This window comes from Macaca nemestrina, chromosome 13, assembly GCF_043159975.1.
Source record: "Macaca nemestrina isolate mMacNem1 chromosome 13, mMacNem.hap1, whole genome shotgun sequence".
NCBI classification, from domain to species: domain Eukaryota; kingdom Metazoa; phylum Chordata; class Mammalia; order Primates; family Cercopithecidae; genus Macaca; species Macaca nemestrina.
Genome location: NC_092137.1, coordinates 107,401,140 through 107,425,780, shown reverse-complemented (window position 1 = coordinate 107,425,780; position 24,641 = coordinate 107,401,140). Strand labels below are relative to the sequence as shown.

Here is a 24,641-nt window from a genome sequence, read left to right as displayed (position 1 = left end):
ACTTTTCCTTTGCATTCTTGGCCAACTCTTTGGCACGAGAGGCCTAACTTTCAGTCTTTCTCAGTTTTCAACATGCCTTCCTCACTGGGCTTCTAGCTTTCTTTCTTTTTTTTTTTTTAAAGCATTTCTAGCTTTTGATCTAGAAAGACATATAACTCTTCCTTTCACTTGAACACTCAGAAGCCACTCTAGGGTTACTGGCCTAATTTCAACATAGTTGTGTCTCAGAGAATAGAGAGGCCTGAGGAGAGGGAGAGAGATGGGAGAATGGCAGGTCAGTGGAGCAGTCAGAACACACAATATTTACCAGTTAAGTTCACTGTCTTATTAATTGTTTTGGATGCTCCAAAACAATTACAATAGTAACATCAAAGATCACTGATGACAGATCACCATAACAGATATAATGATGATGAAAAAGTTTGAAATATTATGAGAATTACCAAAACGTCACAAAGACACAAAGTGAATATGTCCTGTTAGAGAAAGGGCTCTGATAGACTTGCTCAGTGCAGGGTTGCCACAAGGCTCAAGTTTTAAAAAGTGCAATATCTACAAAATGCAATTAAATGAGGTATTTCTGTACCTACTTTGGGTTGTCAAGGGATTAAATAACTTAACACATGAAATGGGCTTAAGACAGGGTCTGGCATATCATACATGCTCCAGTGTGGCAGCAAGGAGCAGGCCCTCTGTGACCCTACTTTTGGGGTCCTAATCCTGATCTTGCCATTCGCTAATTGTATAACTTTGAGAAGGCTGCTGACATGCTGTGCCTCAGTTCCCCCATCTATAAAATAGGAATAATAATACCTGACTTAGAGGGTTATTAGAAGAATTGAATGAGTGAATATTTGAACATGCTTAGATTAGGGTCTGGAGGATAATAAATGCCTGATAAATGTTAGCTGCTATTGCCATCCCCCCCAGGACCCTCAAACTTTCTATCCTTCCATCCCACCAATTACCACATTGTGATGATTTTTCCTCCTACATTGAAATTACTCAAAGCCTTCTTTCCCTGTCATGTCTCCCCGACCATGCCTGGTTGCACACTCCCTCCCCATTCAGCCTGGTCCTCTTCAAATCCGTTCTCCAGGAATCACCAGCCCTCTACCTGAAATGAAATCTAAATTCCTACTTGCCAGCTGCCGCCCTCCTGGGGCCTTCCAGCATCTTCTGTACTGGGTTATATTAGTTTGTTCTTTTGCTGCCACAAAGAGCTACCTCAGATTGGGTAATTTATGAAGAAAAGAGGTTTAATTGACTCATAGTTCCACAGGCCTAACAGGAAGCATGACAGGAAGGCCTCAGGAAACTTACAATCATGGTGGAAGGCAAAGGGGAAGCAATCACCTTTTTCATATGGCAGCAGGAGAGAGAAGGAGCAAAGGGGGAAGTGTCACACACCTTTAACCAACCAGATCTCGTGAGAACTCACTCACTATCTCAAAAACAGCCAGGGGGAAGTCCACCCCCATGATTCAATCACCTCTCGCCAGGCCCCGCCCCCAACACATGGGGATTACAATTCAATTCAAGATGAGATTTGGGTGGGGACACTGAGCCAAAGCAAATCATGGGGCGAACTCAAGCTCCCACATGTGGCCCTGGGGTGCCTTCCACCTGCCGGGCCTTCCCACCTCCACCCCACCCCCACCTCTCTGTCCTCTACTGAGGACTCCACACCTGTCCTATGCTCCTGCTGTGACCTTTCTTACAGACCTCTTTCCCCTCACACTCTCGCTTTGCTCACCTGATAAGTTAATGCTTATCTTTTGAGACCCAGTTGAGGCTGCCAACTTCCATAAGACACTCTCCCAGAGCCCCTTCTGGAATAAGGAGCCCCCATATAAGCTTCCTGGAGCAGCAGCCTGGGCCCATCTTGTCATTGCACTGTTACTTTTGGTTTGTGATTATAAATTCTGTGAGCACAGAAGTTGTGGATCCTTAATTTGGCATCATCACACCTAGTAGTGTCTGTCTCTGCACAGGTTAATTCACCTACAAAATGAAATTGCCTTGTGTAACTACATCACACCTGCCTGTGGGGTTGCTTGGAGCTTTGCTTTTAAATCATTTGATCATCTTTGAAACATACATTTCTGAAGGGTCCATGAGGTAACTGGCCAAGGAAGCTGGGAGCTGATATCTCCCTTTGGAATCATCTAGTGGGATTTGCTACAGGGACGAATTTCCTAGCTTAGAAAATGGTTAACAATTTTTAAACATCAGTATTTTCAGTGCACCAGCCAAAGTGAGTATTTTAGGGTCTGCCTCTCCTCTTTATTCCAGGCCAAATGGGCAGCTCATGCAGTCCAGGATGCATCTCAGGAAAGGAGGGGCCACAGCATTGTCCCTGCTGCTGTCTTTCAACTGGATTCACTTGTTTTCTCTTGGGCAATCTCCATTTACCCAATACCTGTAATGGTAAAATTAAGAAAATAGCTAACACATATTCAAATGCTTGCCATTTACCAGGCACTGTCCTAAGATTTCATATGTAGTAACTCATTTAATGTCTTAAGACAAATCAACAGGACAGAGATTTTTCTCTCTGTTTTTTTGATTAATGTTACAACAGCAGCTGAAATGATGCCTTGCACAAAGTTAGACTTTGTGAATATTTGTTGAATAAATGAATGAGTGTAATAACCCTTCATAGTCTGCAGAAATTCACCAGTCTTCTCTGTTAAAAAATGAAGTTCAGGATAGTTAAGCACCTTGGACGTTACTCATCCCTGCCATTTTTGCACTAGACTTTTAAAAATATGATTCTAATAGCTTATTGCCAAAAAGTCTAGTTTGGTCTTTTTATACAAAATAAACTTTTATAAATAGAATCTTGCCATCTCATTGACTTTTTGGTTTTAGATATATTGCGGTATTTCTCATGAATCTTACCATGATGGCGTGTTCTTGATATTGTTTGGCTGTGTCCCCACCCAAATCTCATTTTGAACTGTAGCTCCCATAATTCCCACGTGTTGTGGGAGGGACCCAGTGGGAGATAATTGAATCATGGGGCCAGTTTCCTCCATACTGTTCTCATGGTAGTGAATAAGTGTCATGAGATCTGACGGTTTTATAAGGGGAAACCCCTTTCATTTGTCTCCCATTGTCTTCTTGCCTGCCACAGTGTAAGACGTGCTTTTCACATTCTGCTATGATTTTGAGGCCTCCCCAGCCACATGGAACTGTGAGTCCATTAAACCTGTTTTTCTTTATAAATTACCTAGTCTTGTGTATGTCTTTATCAGTGGTGTGAAAACGGACTAATAGAGTAAATTGGTCCCAGGAGAGTGTTGTGCTGCTGTAAACGTAGCCAGTGACTTTAGAACTGGGTAACAGGCAGAGTTTGGAACAGTTTGGAGGGCTCAGAGGAAGAAAGGAAAATGGAGAAAAGTTTGGAACTTCCTAGAGACTTGTTAAAAGGGCTTTGACCAAAATGGTGATAATGATATGGACAATGAAATCCAGGCTGAGGTGGACTCAGATGGAGATGAAGAATTTGTTGGGAACTGGAGTAAAGGTGACTCTTTCTATGTTTTAGTGAAGAGACTGGTGGCATTTTGCCCCAGCCCTAGAGATATGTGGAACTTTGAAATTGAGGGAGATGATTTAGGGTATCTGGTGGAAGAAATTTCTAGGCAGCAAGGCATTCAAGAGATGACTTGGGTGCTGTTAAAAGCATTCTGTTTTAAAAGGGAAACAGAGTATAAATGCTCAGAAAATTTGCATCCTGAAGATGCAATAGAAAAGAAAAACCCATTTTCTGAGGAGAAATTCAAGCCTGCTGCAGAAATTTGCATAAGTAATGGGAACCAAATGCTAATCCCCGAGACAATGGGGAAAATGTCTCCAGAACATGTCGGAGACCTTTGCAGCAGCCCCTCCCATCACAAGTTGGGAGGCCTAGGAGGAAAAAATGGTTTCATGGGCCAGGCCCAGGGTCTTCCTGCTGTGTGCAGCCTAGGGACTTTGTGCCCTGCATCCCAGCTGCTTCAGGCTCAAAGGGGCAAAGGTACAGCTGGAGCCATGGCTTTAGAGGTACAAGCCCCTATAAAGGGGGTAGTACCTTCCATGTGGCGTTGAGCCTGCAGGTGCACAGAAGTCAAGAATTGAGGTTTGGAAACCTCTGCCTAGATTTCAGAGAATGTATGGAAATGCCTGGATGTCCAGGCATAAGTTTGCTGCAGGGGCGGGGCTCCTCATGGAGAACCTTTGCTAGGGTAATGTGGAAGGGAAATGTGGGGTTTAAGTCCCCACACAGAGTCCCCACTGGGGTACTGCCTAGTACAGCTGTGTCCTCCAGACCCCATAATGGTAGATCCACTGACAGCTTGCACCATGCACTTGCTGCACTCACCACCAACTTGTGAAAGTAACTGGGGTGGGGAGCTGTACCCTGCAAATCCAGAGGAGCAGAGCTGCCCAAGACCATGGGAACCCACCTCTTGCATCAGTGTGACTTGGATGTGAGACAAAGAGTCAAAGGAGATCATTTTGGGGCTTTAAGATTTGGTCACCCCACTGGATTTTGAACTTACAGGGCACCTGTAGCCCTTTGTTTTGGCCAATTTCTCCCATTTGGAACAGCTGTATTTACCCAGTGCCTGTACCACCATTGTATCTAGGAAGTAACTAACTTGCTTTTGATTTTACAGGCTCATAGGCAGAAGGGACTTGCTTTGACTTGCTTTGTCTCAGATGAGACTTTGGACTGTAAACTTTTGAGTTAATGCTGAAGTGACTTAAGACTTTGGGGGACTGTTGGGAAGGGATGATTGGTTTTGAAATGTGAGGACATGAGATTTGGGAGGAGGGGCCAGGTGTGGAATGATATGTTTTGGCTGTGTCCCCACCCAAATCTCATCTTGAATTGTAGCTCCCATAATTCCATGTGTTGTGGGAGGGACTCAGTGGGAGCTAATTGAATGATGTGGGCAGTTTCCCCTGTACTCTTCTTGTGGTAGTGAATAAGTCTCATGAGATCTGATTGTTTTACAAGGGGTTTCCCCTTTCACTTGGCTTTCATTCTTTCTCTTGCCTGCCATCATGTAAAACGTACCTTTTGCCTTCCACCATGATTGTGAGGCCTCCCCAGCTATGTGAAACTGTGAGTCTGTTAAACCTGTTTGCTTTATAAATTACCCAGTCTCAGGTATGTCTTTATTAGCAGTGTGAAAACAGACTAATACAGTTCTAACACTTTGTTTAATCTGTTCTTTGAATGGATGTAATCCATAAACAAATACCTTGCATTTCTTGAGACATCACCTATTAAATAAACATGTTTAGAAATGAGAAATAATTTTGCCTCCAGAATCCCTATTTCCTAATTTATGTTTTGGGTCACCATGGGTTTCTCATATCAGATTTTCTTAAGACATGCTCCTCCTGTACTCTAAAACACACTGAACATGGAAGACTTCTCAGACTCCTTGGTTAAACAAATATAAGGGTACAACAAAGAATAAGAGCCACTGGTACACCTCTCCATCTGGCAGCTGGAAGCTTGGCTGGGGTCTCTCACAATCCATTTCTTAAAGACTATTTGTTTCTTATTTCCCACCTATTTCCACCCCTGGGGAATGGGGAGAGGTGGGGGTGTGTGTGATTGGAGAGATCAATGGGGAATCATGTATACGTTTTGTTAATGTCACAGCCTGGAGCATGGGTGACGATAATATAGCATAGATGAAAATGCCAAAAACTTGCTCAGGGCACTGACAGGAACATTGTTTATAATGAAAAGAGCATGCTATTTAGGAATAGAGAGGCCTGGGTTTAAATCCTAGCTCAACCCTAACACATATGGGACCTTGACTTAGGTAGGTTTACCTCAGTTGAGCCTCAGTTTTCCCGACAACCCTATGAAATAGGAAATTATATCTCCATTTTACAGATGCAAATTCAAACCATAAGGAGATACCATTACATATACACTAGAATGACTAACATTAAAAAGACTGTAAAGACCAATTGTTGGCAGGAATGTAGAACAACTATAATTATTATACACCGCTGGGAGGAGTGTAAAATTGCATAACTACTTTGGAAAAATTATTTGGCAGGTTCTTAAAAAGTTTGAAATGCATCTACCATATGACTGAGCCATTTCACTTCAATATATTTTCTCAAGATAAATGAAGACATGTATTTTCTCTAAGAATTGTACATGAATTTTCCTAACAGTTTCATTTGCAATAGTCCCAAACTGGAAACAACCAAAATGTTCATCAACAAGTGAATGCATAAATGAATGTGATGAGTGCATTACATAGACTAGAGTACTACTAGCAATAAAACGGAACAACTATAAATACATATTGTAATGTGGATGAATTTCAAAACAGCATGCTGATTGAAAGAAGCAGGACAACACATACTCTGCAATTCAGTTTACTTAAAACACGTCTCATCTATAGTGTCAAAGAACAGATCAGTGGTTGCCTTGGGGTGGGAGTAAAGAAAGGAATGGACTGCAAAAAGACATGAGGCATTTTGTTCTGTAGCTTGATTGTGATGCTATTCTCATGGATGTGTGTACGGTCGTCAAAACTCTTCAAGTGGTGCACTTTGAATGAATGCATCATTGTAATATATTATTTCTCAATATGGTTGATTAGGGAAGAAGATAAGTTGTTTAAAGCAAAAATAGCCATGAGGTTTATAACACATGCAGAAGATCTGTACCTATATATATAAGATGTATACATATCTTTATATATAAAATCTCAACAGTAGCAAAGTGAATGGGGGAGTGGAATTGAGGTATAGTTTATTGTTGTAAGGTACAGAATTTCCAAGGGAAGTGGAATTACAAAGTTACAAATACAAGAGGCATGTGAAACTTTTTTGTGTGTGTGGATAAAAGAAAATAATTTGGAACATGATCGTATGTGTGTAGACCAAAATAAGAGGAGAGTTGAGCCTAGGGGCCGCTTTGTGCGGAGTCAAGGAGTGCCTAGACAGATGTCAGCGTGAGTAGTGAGGCCTATAAATGGATTGGAAGAAAAGTAAACTTGAAAAGAAAGCAAAGGAGAGGTTTTCCAATGGGAGAGCGATGTGGTGGAGACTCATGGTTGCAGGTACAGTCATGGTGCAGGGTGACAGTTTTGACAGACCCATGAAGACTTTGGTAGACTTTGGAGAAGCAGGTTTAACCTTGAGGTCTACATCAGATGCCCACAAGCCTCTGCTATTCCTGTGGTTAGTGTTTGCAGGTATAAATTTTTTTCTTATATTTCTTTTGACCTATTTGTCTTTGTATTTTGAGTGGCTTTCTTGTATAAAGCATCTAGTTGAATCTTGATTTTTTAAAAATCATGTCTGACAATCTCCAAATTAAATAGTACTGTTTAAACCATTTGCACCTAATGTAGCTATCAACAAACATAGAGTTTTAGAATATTATCCTGCAACTTTTTCTCTATTTATCCCATATGTTATTTGTTCCCTTTTCCCTCTGCTCCTGTGTTTCGTTGACTAATTGAATAATTTTTAGTATTCCGCAGGTAGTGTCTTAAATGTTATTTTTTAGTGACTATCTACAGTTTAAAATATGCATCATTGACATCATATTCTTTCCTCAAATAGCATTATAGCACTTCACAGATAATGCTCCTTCACACATGTGCTGGGCGTACCGCCACTTCCATCACACGTCTCTGCTTTGTCCCGCAGGTATGCCGGGGCCCTCGTGGATGAGGATGTCTTCCAGGGAAAGGAGCTGGTCAGCAGTCACTCACTGCAGGCTCTGGTGGCGGGGCTGAAGGCCTACAGCACCTGGGAGAACATCCGCTGCCTGCAGGACTACCGCGAGTGCACTGGAGGCATGGTGAGCCCCAAGGCCTGCAGCCCCTGTGGGTCCCCACGATACAACCCACCCTGGGGGAGCACTGTGGGGCGGGCAGAGAACATGCTTCAGAGTCGAATAGAAATCCCAACTGCCCATGACTCTGGGTTCCTTCCAGACCAGCCTCGTAGTCTTGTGTGTCTCCCTCATATGATGCTGCCAGGACTGATAGAGAACATGTTTGTAAAATGCTTGCCTGGCCCATGGAGGCACGCAATAAACATCATGAAACTTGGTGGGGCAAAGGTAGTAGTGGACAGTATGGGAAAGGGTCACTGAAGGTTCAGATGATCAAAGCTCTGCTCCAATGTTTTAATCCCTTGGGAGAACACAGGAAATTACCCCGAGGGTTTCCCTCACCCTGGGTGAGGACACAGGAGGCAGAGCATTCAGAGACTTCCTGGTGTGTCCCCAGCCCCAGTCTCAGACTGGATTGTGCAGTGAGAAGCACAAGGTGTGAGTAATCCCAATGTTAGTATTTGAGGGAGTTGAGGGGGACTCTGACGGCAGCTGGATCTGTGTGCAACCATGAGAACAGAGGCCCTGCAGGGCTCTGCAGGTCTCCACAGGTGTCCACACCCATGTGAGGGTCCAGAGCCCATGACAAAGTGAACCCAAGTTGGGTGTCTGAGGGCAGGACATGTAGCATGAGGCTGTGGACCTGTGACGCGGTGGCACGGCAGAACTGCAGGATCAACTGTGCACTTCATTCGAATGCAGGCCAGATGTGGCAGCTACTGGAACTCCAGATCACACCCCCAGAGGAGAATGGAAAGAGGGAGCCCCTGTTGGTCTTTGGTCTGAATTTAATGCTGAACTTCATCGAATATTTGCTTAAAAACAGCACCTCTGAACGTGAAGGGGAAGACGAAGACCCATTCTCAGTAGAGAATGGGTCAAGGGCAAGTCAAGGGCAGCTGTAGAAAATAAAAGGGAAAGGATGAGTTTCCGGAAAGCCGATTCCCTGCCGTCCGTATGGAGCTAACGGACCGCCCAGAGGGGCAACGGTGAAGAGGGGCTGAGCCTTCATAAGAGGCAGAGGTGCGGGCAGAGCCTGAGGGCCTCTCCCATGCGATCCATGGTGTTTGTCCACCTGAAAGCCAGTGTGATCATTTCTTTTAGGCGGCTGAGTGAAGATGTGTCCCTGATGATGGTTGGGGGTGGGACATGTCTGCTTCCTTCCTATGGTGATGTTGTGTGGGGTCCACATGGAAAAGAAAGGGAATGGAGAATAAAATAATAGCTGGCCTAGGGTGCAGCTGGCCAGGAGCTGAGGTCCTCCAAGGCAGCTGAGACAATGGCACGATGTGACTGTCCTTAGCTAAGGAGGGCCCTGCCAGGGGGCTGGTTTCTACCTGTGTCTCCAGGAGGTGGCTGTCCCTTCAATCCGCAGGCTGGGAGCAGCAGGGAACACAGCCCAGGGATTCGGGAGTAGAGTAAGAAAGTTAGGTCAGCAGGTGGGGGTACGACCTGAAGTGGCCCCGCAGGCAGGGGCAGCCCACACAGTGGGGGGTTGGGGCACTGCTGGGGGCCCTGAGCCCAGACACTGTGGCCTTGACAGGTGACTCAGCCTGAGTGCTCGCTCAGAACCCCCTACAGGCTCCTGGTCCTCTGGGCTCCCGTGGCTCATTCCCTTTCTCACAGTTCACAGACAGGCAGGCCCAGGCCCAGGGGTATCTCAACCCCAGGCCTTCATAGCCTCTGCACAGAGGCCCTCCTGTGCCCTGTCATCCTAACCCTCGTCCTTTCGTCCTGGCCTCAGTGCTCATTCTGGGAGGCCATATTTCCCCTGGGTCCATGCTGAGCCCTGGCAGTGCCACCCGGAACAACCACCCTTGCCTGCTCTCCAGTGATCCAGCCTGTCATGTTCACCCGTGCTGCCGAGGACCACCCAGCAGTGCGGAGATGGCCCCACGCTGTTAGAGAAGACGCGGTCCATGCTGGAATGCCAGCTGCCCGGGCACGCTGCCTCACTAGAGCTCTGCGCCCCGGAGCTCCTGAGCAGCCTGGGGCAGAGGGCCCTAGAAGGCAAATGCTGTGTCCTCTGCTCACAGTATTTCTGACACCAGACGTGTGGCTTTTCCATAACAACCGGTTCTCTAGTTCTCTGTGGACACCAATGGGGTGCTCTACAACAGTGGCCTCCCAACCTTTTTGGCACCAAGGACTGGTTTCGCGGAAGACAATTTTTCCACGGATGGTTTTGGGGGTGGGGGGTGCGGGGTAGGGGAGATGTTTTTGGGATGAAACTGTTCTGCCTCAGATCCTCAGGCTTTCGATTCTCATAAGGAGCGTGCAGCCTAGATCCCTCACGTGCACAGTTCACAATGGAGAATCTCATGGTGCCGCTGAACTGACAGGAGGTGGAGCTCAGGCGGTCATGCTCGCTCCCACCACTCACCTCTTGCTGTGTGGCCTGGTTCCTAACAGGCCATAGTCTGGTACCAGTCCGTGGCCTGGGGACTGGGGAAACCTGCTCTACAATTTAATTTATTCTGAGAACGACTACCTGGAGTGCATGCAGACTCCACAGATTAAGGCCTCAGTTCCATAAGTCTTCCCCCAACTTTGGATGCTAGTCACCAATAATGCTTCTCCGGGTTACCTGCACTGTTATTATTATTATTGAAACAGGGTCTCACTGTCACACAAGCTGAAGTGTAGTGGCACAATCACAGCTCACTGTAGCCTTGAACTCCCAGGTTCAAGCAATCCTCCTTCGTCAGCCTCCCAAATAGCTAGGACTACAGGCACATACCACTACACCGGCTAATTTATTTTTTGTTGAGATGAGGATCTCACTATGTTGTCCAGACTGGTTTCAAACTCCTGGCCTCAAGTCATCCTCCCATCACACCCTCCCAAAGTGCTGGAATTACAGGTGTGAGTCATACCGTGGTCTACCCACACTTTTGCCTCACTTGTCTATAAATCAGGAGTTCCCATGACCCTCTCCTTAGGTTCAATAATTTGCTACAACAGCTCACAGTACTCAGGGAAACACTTAAATGTTTACTGGAAATAATTAAGGATACAGATAAACAGCCAGATAAAGAGATACATTGGCTGAGGTCCAGAAGGGTTCTGAGCATAGGAGCTTCTGTCCCTCTGGAGGTGGTGTGCACTGCTCTGCTTGGCACGAGGATGTGTTCAATAACCCTGGAAGCTCTCTGAACCACATATTTTAGGGATTTTTTTTTTTTTTTTTTGGAGATGGAGTCTCTCTGTGTTGCCCAGGCTGGAGTGCAATGGTGCAATCTCGGTTCGCTGCAATCTCCGCCTCCTGGGTTAAAGCAATTCTCCTGCTTCAGCCTCCTGAGTAGCTGGGATTAAGGCATGTGCCACCATGCCCAGCTAATTTTTGTACTTTTAGTAGAGATGGGGTTTTACCATGTTGGTCAGGCTGTTCTCGAACTATTTTAGGGATTTTTTATAGAGGTTCCATCACATAGGCACGATCAGTTATTAACTCAATCTCTAGCTCCTCTGACCTTCCTGGAGGATGGCAGGGGTTTCAGGGGAGGGCAATAAAAGCTCTGAGCTTCTAACCATGGCTTGGCATTTCTGATGACCAGCCCCCATCCAGAAGCTGTCCAGTAGTAACCCACTAGGAGTTGCCTCATTAGAACAAAAGATGCTCCAGCACCCAGGAAATTCCAAGAGGTTTAGGAACTCTGTGTCAGGAACCGGGGTCAAAGAGCAAATTTAGAACAAAGGATGCTTCTAGCATCCCTGTCACTCAGGAAATTACAAATGTTTTAGGAGCTCTGTGCCAGGAACCAGGGATGAAACAAAATGTACATTTCTTATTAGATCACAATATCATGGCCCTGATTTCCATTTTTGTTCCTTCCCTTCTCCTCCCCACTCCCAATCCACTTGACACCTAGCATGGAGATATTTGTAGAGGCACAAATATTTGTTGAAAGAAAAGAATGAGCATCTTCTAATTGTTTTAAGCTCATATGCACACACGCTGCATCTTCTTCAGGCTGGAACTCCCTGGGAGTGAAGTGTGGACTTGAGTCTGGGGGCTACTGAGAGGAAACTGAAGACCATCTCTTTTTGTGGCTTGTAGGACTAGGCACATCTTGCTTCAAAAAAATGTATTTCAACACACATTTACTGCCTTTGAAGCCAGTAATCCTGGGCATGACTTTGGGCCAGTTATTCCCACCCTATGCCTCAGTTTTTCCATACATAATATGGAGATAACAAGCCTTCCCTTGTAGAGGTTGTGGGAGTTAAATTCTATGAGACAAAGAGCATAAAATGCTTAACACATGGACTCCAGGAGTAGGAGCTGATGTTTCCTTGATGTGCCCAGGCTGGGGATTTGGAGAAAAGACATACCACATGGTCTCTTTTGCTTGCCATTGTACAAGGTAGACAGGTGGCTGCAGAGCCCAGCACGACAAGGCAGGCCCTATGCAGCTGCAGGGGCTCGGAGTACTCAGTGTGAACTCTGGAGGGTCCCCAAGCAGTGCCACTTGAGCAACTTAAGGAATGAGCAAGAGCCTTCCAGGTGGGACTGGAGGACCTGCCAGGCAGGGGAACCTGAACGCAGGATGAGGGTGTGGGAGTCTGTGGTGCACTGAGGGACACCATGACAGGCATGGGCTGGGTCTCAGTGAGGGTGCAGGGGAGGAAAGGAATAAAGGGAAAAAGTGGGAGCCAGACCTAGAGAAGGCCCTGAGCCTGTCTGCACAGCTGACTGCAGCAGGCACTCTGTGGTGCCTTCAGGCCCCAGCACCACATGGTGCAGCTCATGGAGTACATGGAGGCTCAGCCTGCAGCACTGCAGCATGGTGCTTGGCACATATGGACACTTCATGTCAGCTATTCTCACTTACTTCCATTTTAAAAATGAGTAAACTGAGGCTAGACCATGAGGGCAGTGAGGGCAGGAACCAAGTCCTCGATCACTACAGCCTAAATCTGACTGTTGTGTAGAATATTCAGGAGGTAGCTGTGGACTGAGTGATGACCAGCTGACAGACAGATGGACAGATAGACCGATGTGCAGAGACATTGAATGAATGAATGAATGAATGAATGAATGAGAAAGAAAGAAAAGAAAGAAAGAAAGAAAAGGAAGAAAGGAAAGAAAGAAAGAAAAGGAAGAAAGGAAAGAAAGAAAGGAAGGAAGAAGAAAAACAAAAAGAAAGAAAAGAAAGAAAAAAAGAAAGAAAAGGAAGAAAGGAAGGAAGAAGAAAGAAAGAAAGAGGAAGAAAAGAGAAAGAGGAAGAAAGGAAGAAGAAAGAGAAAGAGGAAGAAAGAAAGAAAGAGAAAGAAAAAGAAAGAAGGAAAGAAAGAAAAGGAAGAAAGGAAGAAGAAAGAGAAAGAAAGAGGAAGGAAGGAAGGAAGGAAGAGGAAGGAAGGCAGGAAAAGAAAAGAAAGTCCTGTGTATCTGTTTTCTTTCTTACCCTTAAAACTTGGAATTAATCCGCAAAACTTGGCCCCCTTGATCTTTTCTTGCTTTATTATTTTTTTTTACCCTGAACACTTAAAAAAACAAAACAAAACATGATTTTATTGTTACTTTTGGAGGGAGAAAGAACACTGTTGCCTACAGACTACTCATAATGACAGCAATGATGACATTCATTAGCTCTAAAGCCTGCACAACCCATCTTGACAGCTCATTTGTTGGGGACAAATTTTTGTGTTAGTGTGTCTAGTTTAGGAGATGGGGACTTGAGAAGAGAGGGGCATGAGAAATTATTGTACAATTTACCAAGATATGGGTGCATCTTGCACTTAATTTTTGCCGCTACTCTAGACATAGGGCCCTGTGAAATCCTTTTCCTCTAACTGCTGACTTCAGTGTTTGTTGCTATTGCCTAAAATGAGCATCATCTGTGGAGGGCAGCTTCTTGGCTGAGCAAAGTCTATTTGAAATCACATTTATTGCATTCTTTTTATCAATTCCAAAAATAATGTATATCCATTGTAGAAATTTTTGAGAAAAAAAAAGCACAAAAAAGTAAATATATCCCCAAATTATGCTTCTCAGAGATGATTCTTACTGTCTGTAGTATATTCTTTCTGTGCAGTGTGTGTATGTATTTTAAATGTTATAATCCCCCCTAATTCACTTAGGACTTTATATGGATATTGCTTCAACTCTTTACTACAACCTTACTTTGAAGTAAAATTTTCATAGCTGGTGCCATTTATCTTGTAGGTGTACCATAATGCATTCAATCAATTCCTCAGCTTATGTCAGATTGCTCCACTATTATAAACAACACTATAGAAAACATTCTAGTACCTTGGTACCTAACTTATTTTTGTGCATACCTGGGATTGCTTTTTGGGAATGAAGTATTTAAATCAAGCCTTGATTTTGTATCCTGAGACTTTGCGGAAGTTGCTTATCAGCTTAAGGAGATTTTGGGCTGAGATGATGGGGTTTTCTAAATATACCACCATGTCATCTGCAAACAGGGACAATTTGACTTTCTCTTTTCCTACTTGAATACCCTTTCTTTCTTTCTTCTGCCTGATTGCCCTGGCTAGAACTTCCAACACTATGTTGAATAGGAGTAGTGAGAGAGGGCATCCTTATCTTGTGCCAGCTTTCAAAGGGAATGCTTCCAGTTTTTGCCCATTCAGTATGATATTGGCTGTGGGTTTGTCATAAATAGCTCTTATTATTTTGAGATACGTCCCATCAATACCTAATTTATTGAGAGTTTTTAGCATGGAGGGCTGTTGAATTTTGTCGAAGGCCTTTTCTGCATCTATTGAGATGATCATGTGGTTTTTGTCTTTGGTTCTGTTTATATGCTGGATTACATTTATTGATTTGCATATGTTGAACCAGCCTTGCATCCCAGGGATGAGGCCCACTTGATCATGGTGGATAAGCTTTTTGATGTGCTGCTGGATTCGGTTTGCCAGTATTTTATTGAGGATTTTCACATTGATGTTCATCAGGGATATTGGTCTAAAATTCTGTTTTTTTGTTGTGTCTCTGCCAGGCTTTGGTATCAGGATGATGCTGGCCTCATAAAATGAGTTAGTGAGGATTCCTTCTTTTTCTAGTCATTGGAATAGTTTCAGAAGGAATGATACCAACTCCTCCTTGTACCTCTGGTAGAATTCGGCTGTGAATCTGTCTGGTCCTTGACTTTTTTTGGTTGGTAGACTATTAATTATTGCCTCAATTTCAGAGGCTGTTATTGGTCTATTCAGGGATTCAACTCTTCCTGGTTTAGTCTTGGGAGGGTGTATGTGTCCAGGAATTCATCCATTTCTTCTAGATTTTCTAGTTTATTTGCATAGAGGTGTTTCTAGTATTCTCTGATGGTAATTTGTATTTCTGTGGGGTCGGTGGTGATGTCTCCTTTATCATTTTGATTGTGTCTATTTGATTCTTCTCTCTCTTCTTCTTTTTTAGTCTTGCTAGCAGTCTATCAATTTTGTTTATCTTTTCAAAAAACCAGCTCCTGGATTCATTGATTTTTTTGAAGGGTTTTTTTGTGTCTCTATCTGCTTCAGTTCTGCCTGATCTTAGTTATTTCTTGCCTTCTGCTAGCTTTTGAATGTGTTTGCTCTTGCTTCTCTAGTTCTTTTAATTGTGATGTTAGGGTGTCAATTTTAGATCTTTCCTGCTTTCTCTTGTGGGCGTTTAGTGGTATAAATTTCCCTCTACACACTGCTTTAAATGTGTCCCAGAGGTTCTGGTATGTTGTATCTTTGTTCTCATTGGTTCCAAAGAACATCTTTATTTCTGCCTTCATTTTGTTATGTACCCAGTAGTCATTCAGGAGTGGGTTGTTCAGTTTCCATGTAGTTGAGCAGTTTTGAGTGAGTTTCTTAATCCTGAGTTCTAGTTTGATTGCACTGTGGTCTGAGAGGCAGGATGCAAAATCAATGTGCAAAACTCACAAGCATTCTTATACACCAATAGGAGAAAAACAAAGAGCCAAATCATGAGTGAACTCCCATTCACAGTTGCTTCAAAGAGAATAAAATACCTAGGAATCCAACTTACGAGGGATGTAAAGGACCTCTTCAAGGAGAACTACAAACCACTGCTCAGTGAAATAAAAGAGGACACAAACAAATAGAAAAACATTTCATGTTCATGGATAGGAAGAATCAATATCGTGAAAATGGCCATACTGCCCAAGGTAATTTATAGATTCAATGCCATCCCCATCAAACTACCAATGACTTTCTTCACAGAATTGGAAAAAACTACTTTAAAGTTCATATGGAATCAAAAAAGAGCCCGCATTGCCAAGACAATCCTAACCCAAAAGAACAAAGCTAAAGGCATCACGCTACCTGACCTCAAACTATATTATAAGGCTACAGTAATCAAAACAGCATGGTACTGGTACCAAAACAGAGATATAGACCAATGGAACAGAACAGAGCCCTCAGAAATAATACCACACATCTACAGCTATCTGATCTTTGACAAACTTGACAAAAACAAGAAATGGGGAAAGGATTCCCTATTTAATAAATGGTGCTGGGAAAACTGGCTAGCCATATGTAGAAAGCTGAAACTGGATCCCTTCCTTACACCTTATACAAAAATTAATTCAAGATGGATTAAAGACTTAAATGTTAGACCTAAAACCATAAAAAGCCTAGAAGAAAACCTAGGCAATACCATTCAGGACATAGGCATGGGCAAGTTCTTCATGTCTAAAACACCAAAAGCAATGGCAACAAAAGCCAAAATTGACAAATGGGATCTAATTAAACTAAAGAGCTTTGGCACAGCAAAAGAAACTACCATCAGAGTGAACAGATAACCTACAGAATGGGAGAAAATTTTTGCAATCTACTCATCTGACAAAGGGCTACTATACAGAATCTACAAAGAACTCAAACAAATTTACAAGAAAAAAACAACCCCATCAAAAAGTGGATGAAGGATATGAACAGACACTTCTCAAAAGAAGATATGTATGCAGCCAACAGACATATGAAAAAATGCTCATCATCACTGGCCAACAGAGAAATGCAAATCAAAACCACAATGAGATACCATCTCACACCAGTTAGAATGGTGATCATTGAAAAGTCAGGAAACAACAGGTGCTGGAGAGGATGTGGAGAAATAAGAACACTTTTACACTGTTGGTGGGACTGTAAACTAGTTCAACCATTTTGGAAGACAGTGTGGCGATTCCTCATGGATTTAGAACTAGAAATACCATTTGACCCAGCCATCCCATTACTGGGTATATACCCAAAGGATTATAAATCATGCTGCTATAAAGACACATGCACACATAGGTTTATTGTGGCACTATTCTCAATAGCAAAGACTTGGAACCAACCCAAATGTCCATCAATGATAGACTGGATTGAAAAAATGTGGCACATATACACCATGGAATACTATGCAGCCATAAAAAAGGATGCGTTCATGTCCTTTGCAGGGACATGAATGAAGCTGCAAACCATCATTTTCAGCAAACTATCACAAGGACAAAAAACCAAACACCACATGTTCCCACTCATAGGTGGCAATTGAACAATGAGAACACTTGGACACAGGAAGGGGAACATCACACACCGGGGCCTGTCATGGGGTGGGGGGAGTGGGGAGGGATAGCATTAGGAGATACACCTAATGTAAATGACGAGTTAATGGGTGCAGCACACCAACATGGCACATGTATACATACCTATGTAACAAACGTGCACGTTGTGCGCATGTACCCTAGAACTTAAAGTATAAGAAAAAAATAAAATAAAAAAATAAATCAAGCCTGTCCAACCCGTGGCCCTCAGGCCTTATGCAGTCCAGTATGGCTTTGAATGTGGCCCAATACAAATTCATAAACTTTCTTAAAACATTTGAGACTTTTTTTTGCAATTTTTAAAATTAGCTCGTCAGCTATCATTAGTGTTTGTGTGTTTTATGTGTGGCCCAAGACAATTCTTCTTCTTCCAGTGTAGCCTAGGGAAGCCAAAAGGTTGGATACCCCTGAGTTAAATGATGAGTGGTATTGTCAGTACAGGTTAAACCAATTTCCACTCCCACCAGCAGCTGAACACGGAATGCTTGATTAGTTTCTAGACCAGTGGTTTTCCAATTCTTTTGACCTTAACGTGAAGTAAATGGTGTGCTTTCCTTTACAAATCTTTACAACCCAGTATTTACAAACACACATATGTGAAACTGAAAAAAGAAATTTTATGAAACAGTACTGGCCTTACTATTGTGAGGTGCTCTCATATTTTCTTATTTTGTGTCATTTTTTAAAAAGCGAGTCATGATACAGTAAATTGATTTCATGACCTGCTCATGTGTTGTAGCCTATTGTTTGCAAAACACAGCCCAGACTCACTGATCAAACAGAAAGGGTGTTGCTATATATAGTTGAGAGCTGCAGGTCATCAGAGTGTGTCTGTGGTGATCAAAAGAAGCTGGAGTTTCCGGGGAATAGATTTTCCAGCCCTGCTAGAAACCAAAATCTGGCTTCTGTTGAGACCAAAATATGATAATTTAGTTTTCAGTGGAATGTTATTAATTTGGCCCTTGAGACTTAAGATTTGTATTTGAAAGTGGGAAAGAGATAAAGGCCTTCAACTGTCTCCTGAGCATTGACACAGAAAGCGATCAGTTCTTTCTAACGGCTTGGTTTATCTTGGATCTGGGAGGAATGAGTGCACACAGCAGCCCCTCACATTTGGCCTCACTGAGAATTCATGGTCCCAGCACTGTTGCTCTTGAACTGCTCTGTGGAAACCTTTGGATTCCAGGATTCTTTCTCTCCACAAATTGATGTTTCCATAACACTTGGTGGTCAATTTTAATAACATTATCACTCTGTGTTAGGAAATCACGAGAAAGTCTTAAACTAGCTATTTCTCCAGGAACCTTGGCAATTGCGCTTTCTTTGGATTGAATGTCGCAAGAGTAATATTCTGTTACTTAAACAACATTCTTAGCAGTGAGGTAGATGCATGCAGAGTACAAAAAGAAGGGAAACTCTGGAATTAAATCATATTTTAGTCTTTTAATTCCTTTGTTTCTGAGTTCTAATTTTTCTAACTATCTTTACCTTTGTGGTATAATCTGTTCCTTTTTGTGCATAAAACCTGGGAGAAATGAGATTTTACACAAGAAAGAAAAATTGTCCCCAATATGATCATTAAATGAACAATACTGGTTGGAATTTTCATAATTCATATTCATGCAAGCACCTCATAGCCCCAATGACTGCTGATTAAGAATCATTGCTAAGTATTGCTAAATTTTCTTTATGTGCAGAACAGTGTACTAGGTACATGTTCCCAGGAAGCCAGGTAATGTGAGGAGCACCGTACTGTATGTACACCGTGCATGGAATTGCAAGGCCCTGAGGTTTCAGCATTAGCAGACTTCTGATCAAGATGCAGCAACAGGCAGCAGATATACCGTCCTGACTGAAACAATCAAAAAATGGACAATCTATGTATGCTAAACAGTTTGCAAGACACTGGACGTCACTGGACAGCTGCCGACATCCCCGTGCAAGCTTCCAGCTTCCTTATCTATGTTTGCAGCGCCATCTTTCAGGCTGCTCTTCGTTAGAAAAAAATTATTTCTGGGACTGCTTTTTGTTGGAAGGGAAGTTCTGCAGAGGACTCATTTGCCCTCACTATCTGCCTAAATAATTTATTTCTATCTCCTGTATCATTATGTGTAAAAGAACCAAGATAAGGATGACAACAGATTTCTCATTAGAAACAAGGCAAGTAAGGAGACAGTAGAATGGCATCTTTAAAGTACTGAAAGAGAAGAAAATCAATCTAAAATTCTACATGCAACAAAATTATGTTTCCAAAGCAAAGGTATAAAAAAGATATTTTCAGACTTGCAAAACTTGAGAGAATTTATCACCAACAGATCTTATCATAAAAAATATTAAATAAAATTCTTCAGGTAGAAGGAAAATGATACCAGATAGAAATATAGATTTATACAAAGACATGAAAAGCACCAAAAGTAGTAACTATATGGATAAATACATGATGTTTTTAGTACTTAAATATCTTTAAAAGATAACTGACTGCTTAGACAAAAATAATAACAATGTAGTGTGAGATTTATAACATCCGTAAAAATAGAATGCATGACAATAGCATAAAGGCCAGGAGAGGAGAAAAGAAAGTACACTATTGTAAGGTCCTTAGACTATATGTGAAGTCATTTGCTATTATTTGAAAGTAGACTGTGATAAATTAAAGATGTATAAGGTAGGAAAAGAAGAAGTATGGAAGAATGAAAAGATTGTTCAGATAGAAAACAAATAGCAAAATGGCATATTTAAACCTGACTATATTAATAAACACTTAAAATGTAAATATCCGAATTCAAAGGCAGAAATTGTCAGACTGGATAAAAAAACAAGACCAAATTATATGCCTACAAAAAACCCACTTCAAATAGAAAAGTATAAGTAGGTTAAAAATAAATGGATGGGAAAAGATGCACCATGTTAATGCTAGTCAAAAGAAAGCTGGACTATGTTAATATCAGACAAAGTTGATTTCAGAGCAAAGAATATTGCCCAGAATAAGTAACATCATTTCATAATGACCAAGGGGACTATTCCTCAAGAGGATATTACAATTTTAAATGGTTAGGAACCAAATCATAATCCTATGAGGTGGCTACTTTGGTTATCTTCAATTTATAGGTGAGAAAACTGATGTGGCCAGGCCCCATGGCTCACACCTGTAATCCCAGCACTTTGGGAGACTGAGGCAGGTGGATCACTTGGGGTCAGGAGTTCAAGACCAGTCAACGTGGTGAAACACCATCTCTACTAAAAAAAAAAAAAAAACAAAAATTAGCTGGGCATGGTGGTGTAATCCTGGCTACTTGGGAGGCTGAGGCACAAGAATTGCTTGAACCCTAGAGGTGGAGGTTGCAGTGAGCCAAGATCACGCCACTGGACTCCAGCCTGGGTGACAGAGTATGACCCTGAAAGCATAAAAGAAGGAAGGAAGGAAAAGAAAGAAGACAGAGAGAGAGAGAGAGAGAGAGAGGGAGGGAGGGAGGGAGGGAGAGAGAGGGAGGGAGGGAGAGAGAGGGAGGGAGAGAGAGAGAGAGAGAAAGAGAGAGAAAGAAAGGAAGGAAGGAAGGGAAGGGAGGAAGGAAAAGAAGAAAGAAAAGAGAAGAAAGAAAGAAGGAAAAGAAAGAAGAAAGAAAAAGAAGGAAAGAAGGAAAAGAAAAGGAAGGAAGGAATGAAAAGAAAGAGAATAGGAAAAGAAGGAAGGAAGGGAAAGAGAGAAAAGGAAGGAAGGGAAAGAAAGAAAAAGAAAGAAAAGAAAGGGAAGGAAGGGAAAGGGAAGGAAGGGAGGGAGGGAAGGAAGGAAGGAAGGGAGGGAGGGAAAGGGAAGGAAGGGAGGGAGGGAGGAAGGAAGGAAGGAAGGGAAAGGGAAGGAAGGGAGGGAGGGAAGGAAGGAAGGAAAGAAGGAAGGAAGGAAGGAAGGAAAGGAAGGAAAGGAAGGAAGGAAGGAAAAAGAGAAAATTGAGGCTCAGAGCAGTTGGGTGGACCCATATCCCACCAGGGGTTTTGAAGGCTGATTTAGCTGACTCTAGAGCCCATGTTGATATGGTGAAGCTACGTCCAGAGGAGGAGAGTGGGAAGCCACCCCCGGAGCACTTGGGGAAGCTCCCTAAACAGGCTCAGTTCAGCTTTGCTGTATGGAATGAGCAGAAGTCACTGGGTGAATGAGACCCCCTTACTCTTTGCATTTGCACACAGGTCCTATTGCAGCTTTACAAGCCTCTTAGTGTTAGGAAATCCTTACCTCCTAAAGATGAGGTACTAAACTCCATAGGGCTCAGTGCTCCTGATACCCCAAACCTGACCTTCCTACGGATTCTCTGTGCTGATAAAAAGGCAGCTTTTTGCCATAGCAGACACAGCATATTTAGGGCCCTGGACCCAGGTATGTCCTGGCCTGTGGCTGCAGGGTCTCTTTGCATTTTATTTGTTTTGTTAACAGTCATGAGCACATCCTATATATGTAGATACCTTTAGTAGTGCTTTACATGGAGTAACTTAACTAATTCTCAAATTAAGTGAATACTATTATTAGTCTTACTTTACACAGGAAGGAAACTGAGGCCAGAAAGATTAAATAATTTGCCAAAGTTTAAGTGCTAAAAAGTGGCAGAGCCATGCATTTTTTTGTTTGTTTGTTTTTGAAACTGTTGCCTAGGCTGGAGTGCAGTGGCATGATCTTGGCTCACCTCAACCTCCACTTCCCAGGCTCAGGCGATTCTCCTGGCTCAGCCTCCCAAGTAGGTGGCACGTACCACCACACCCAGCTAATTTTTGTGTTTATAGTAGAGACAGGGTTTCACTATATTGGCCAGGCTAGTCTTGAATTCCTGACCACAAGTGATCCACCCGCCTCAGCCTCCCAAAGTGCTGGGATTAGAGGCATGAGCCACGGCGCCAGGCCTCATGCTTTTTTTTTTTTTTTTTTAACTTTTATTCTTTTGCAGGGTTACATTTGCAGGTTTGTCATATAGGTTAATTGTGTGTTATGGGGGTTTGGTGTACAGCTAATTTTTTCACCCAGGTAATAGCATAGTACTCAATAGGTAGTTTTTTATCCTCACCCTCCTCCCACCCTCCATCCTCAAGGAGACCCCAGTGTCTGTTGTTCCCTTCTTTCTGTCTGTGTGTACTCAATGTTTAGCTTCCACTTGGAAGTGAGAATGCAGTATTTGGTTTTCTGTTTCTGTGTTAGTTCGCTTAGGATAATGGCCTCCAGCTCCATCCTTGTTGCTTCAAAGGACACGATCTCATTCCTTTTTATGGCAGTGTAGAATTCCATGGTGTATCTGTACCACATTTTCTTTATCCAGTCTATTATTGATGGGCATTTAGGCTGATTTTATGTCTTTGCTATTGTAAGTAGTGCTGCCATGAACATACACGTGCATGTGTCTTAATGGTAGAATGATTTATATTTCTTTGGGCGTACAACCAATAATGAGATTTCTAGGTCCAATGGTAATTCTGTTTTAAGTTCATTGATAAATTACCAAACCGCTTTTCACAGTGGCTGAACCAATTTACATTCCCACCAGCGGTGTGTAAGTGTTCCCTTTTCTCTGCAACCTTGCCAATGTCTTGTTATTTTTTTGACTTTTTAACAATAGCCATTCTGACTGGTGTGAGATGGTATCTCATTGTGATTTTAATTTGCATTTCTCTAATGATTAGTGATGTTGAGCATTTTTTCATATGCTTGTTAGCCGCATGTATGTCTCCTTCGAAAAGTGTCTGTTCATGTCCTTTGCCCACTTTTTAACAGAATTGTTTGGTTTTCACTTGTTAATCGTTTAAGTTCCTTCTGGATATTAGACCTCTGTTGGATGCATAGTTGGCAAATATTTTCTCCCATTCTGTAGGTTGTCTGTTTACTCTGTTGATAGTTTCTTTTGCTGTGCAAATGCTCTTTCATGTAATTAGGTCTCATTGGTCAATTTTTTTGTTTTTTGCAATTGCTTTGGCATCTTTGTCATGAAATCTGTGCCAAGGCCTATGTCCAGAATGGTATTTCCTAAGTTATCTTCCAGGGTTTTTATAGTTTTAGGTTTTATATTTAAATCTTTAATCCATCTTGAGTTAATTTTTGTATATGCTGTAAGGAACGGGTCCAGTTCCAATCTTCTGCATTTGGCTAGCCAGTCCTTTCAGCACCATTTATTGAATAGAGAGTCTTCTCCTCATTGCTTGTTTTTGTCATTATTGTCGAAGATCAGGTGATCAGAGGTGTGTGGCCTTATTTCTGGGCTCTCTATTCTGTTCCATTGGTCTATGTGTCTGTTTTTGTAGCAGTACCATGCTGCTTTAGTTACTGTAGCCTTGTATTATCATTTGAAGTTAAATAATGTGATGCCTTCAGCTTTGTTCATTTGGCTTAAGATTGCCTTAGCTATTCAGGCTCTTTTTGGTTCTGTATGAATTTTTAAATAGTTTTGTTTTTTCTAATTCTGTGAAGAATGTCATTGGTAGTTTGATAGGAATAGCATTGAATCTGTAAATTGCTTTGGGCAATATGGCCATTTTAACACTATCAATTATTTCAGTCCATTAGCATGGGATGTTTTTCCAATTGTTTATGTCATCTCTGATTTCTTTGAGCAGTGTTTTGTAATTCTCATTGTAGAGATCTTTCACCTTCCTGGTTAGCTGAATTCCTAGGTATTTTATTCTTTTTGTGGCAATTGTGAATAGAATTGCCTTTCTGATTTGGCTGTCAGTTTGGATGTTGCTGGTGTATAGAAGCTACTGATTTTTGTACATCAATTTTCTATCCTGAAACTTTACTGAAGTTGTTTATCAGCTCTGAGAGCTTTTGGGTAGATACTATAAGGTTTTATATATCTAGAATTAGGTCATCTGCAAACAGAGATAATTTGACTTCTGCCCTTTCTATTTGGATGCCTTTTATTTCTTTCTCTTGCCTGATTGCCCTGGCTAGGATTTCCAGTACTGTGCTGAATATGAGTGGTGAAAGTGGCATCCTTGTCTTGCTCTGGTTCTCAAGGGGAATAGTTTCAGCTTTTGCCCACTCAGTATGAAGTTGAGAGCCATGTCTTAAACCCAGAGACTATGTCCAAAGCTCATGCTCCAAACCACTCTGCCATATACAAATTGAGTTGTGCTGGCTTCTGCCCTCTCTGCTTCACAAAATTGCAGAGTCCTCTTTAATGGGATGAGCACAGTTTGGCTCTAACTTGTAACTTTCCAACTATGTGAATTTGGGTAGGTCCTCACTTCCCAAG

General features: G+C 42.4%; 1 protein-coding gene across 14 annotated transcripts in view; it reads left to right on the top strand.

The window, feature by feature from the left end:
- LOC105471812 (acyl-CoA oxidase like) overlaps window positions 1–24,641 on the top strand; it is a 382,094-nt gene that overhangs the window by 198,073 nt on the left and 159,380 nt on the right. For 13 of the 14 annotated variants that reach the window (XM_071077117.1, XM_071077121.1, XM_071077118.1 and 10 more), the window contains one exon: window positions 7,690–7,843. In XM_071077117.1, the coding sequence (XP_070933218.1) occupies window positions 7,690–7,843 (154 nt within the window). Of the gene's footprint in view, window positions 1–7,689; window positions 7,844–24,641 lie in introns of those variants that run through there. The other variant, XM_071077120.1, reaches the window with a different exon arrangement.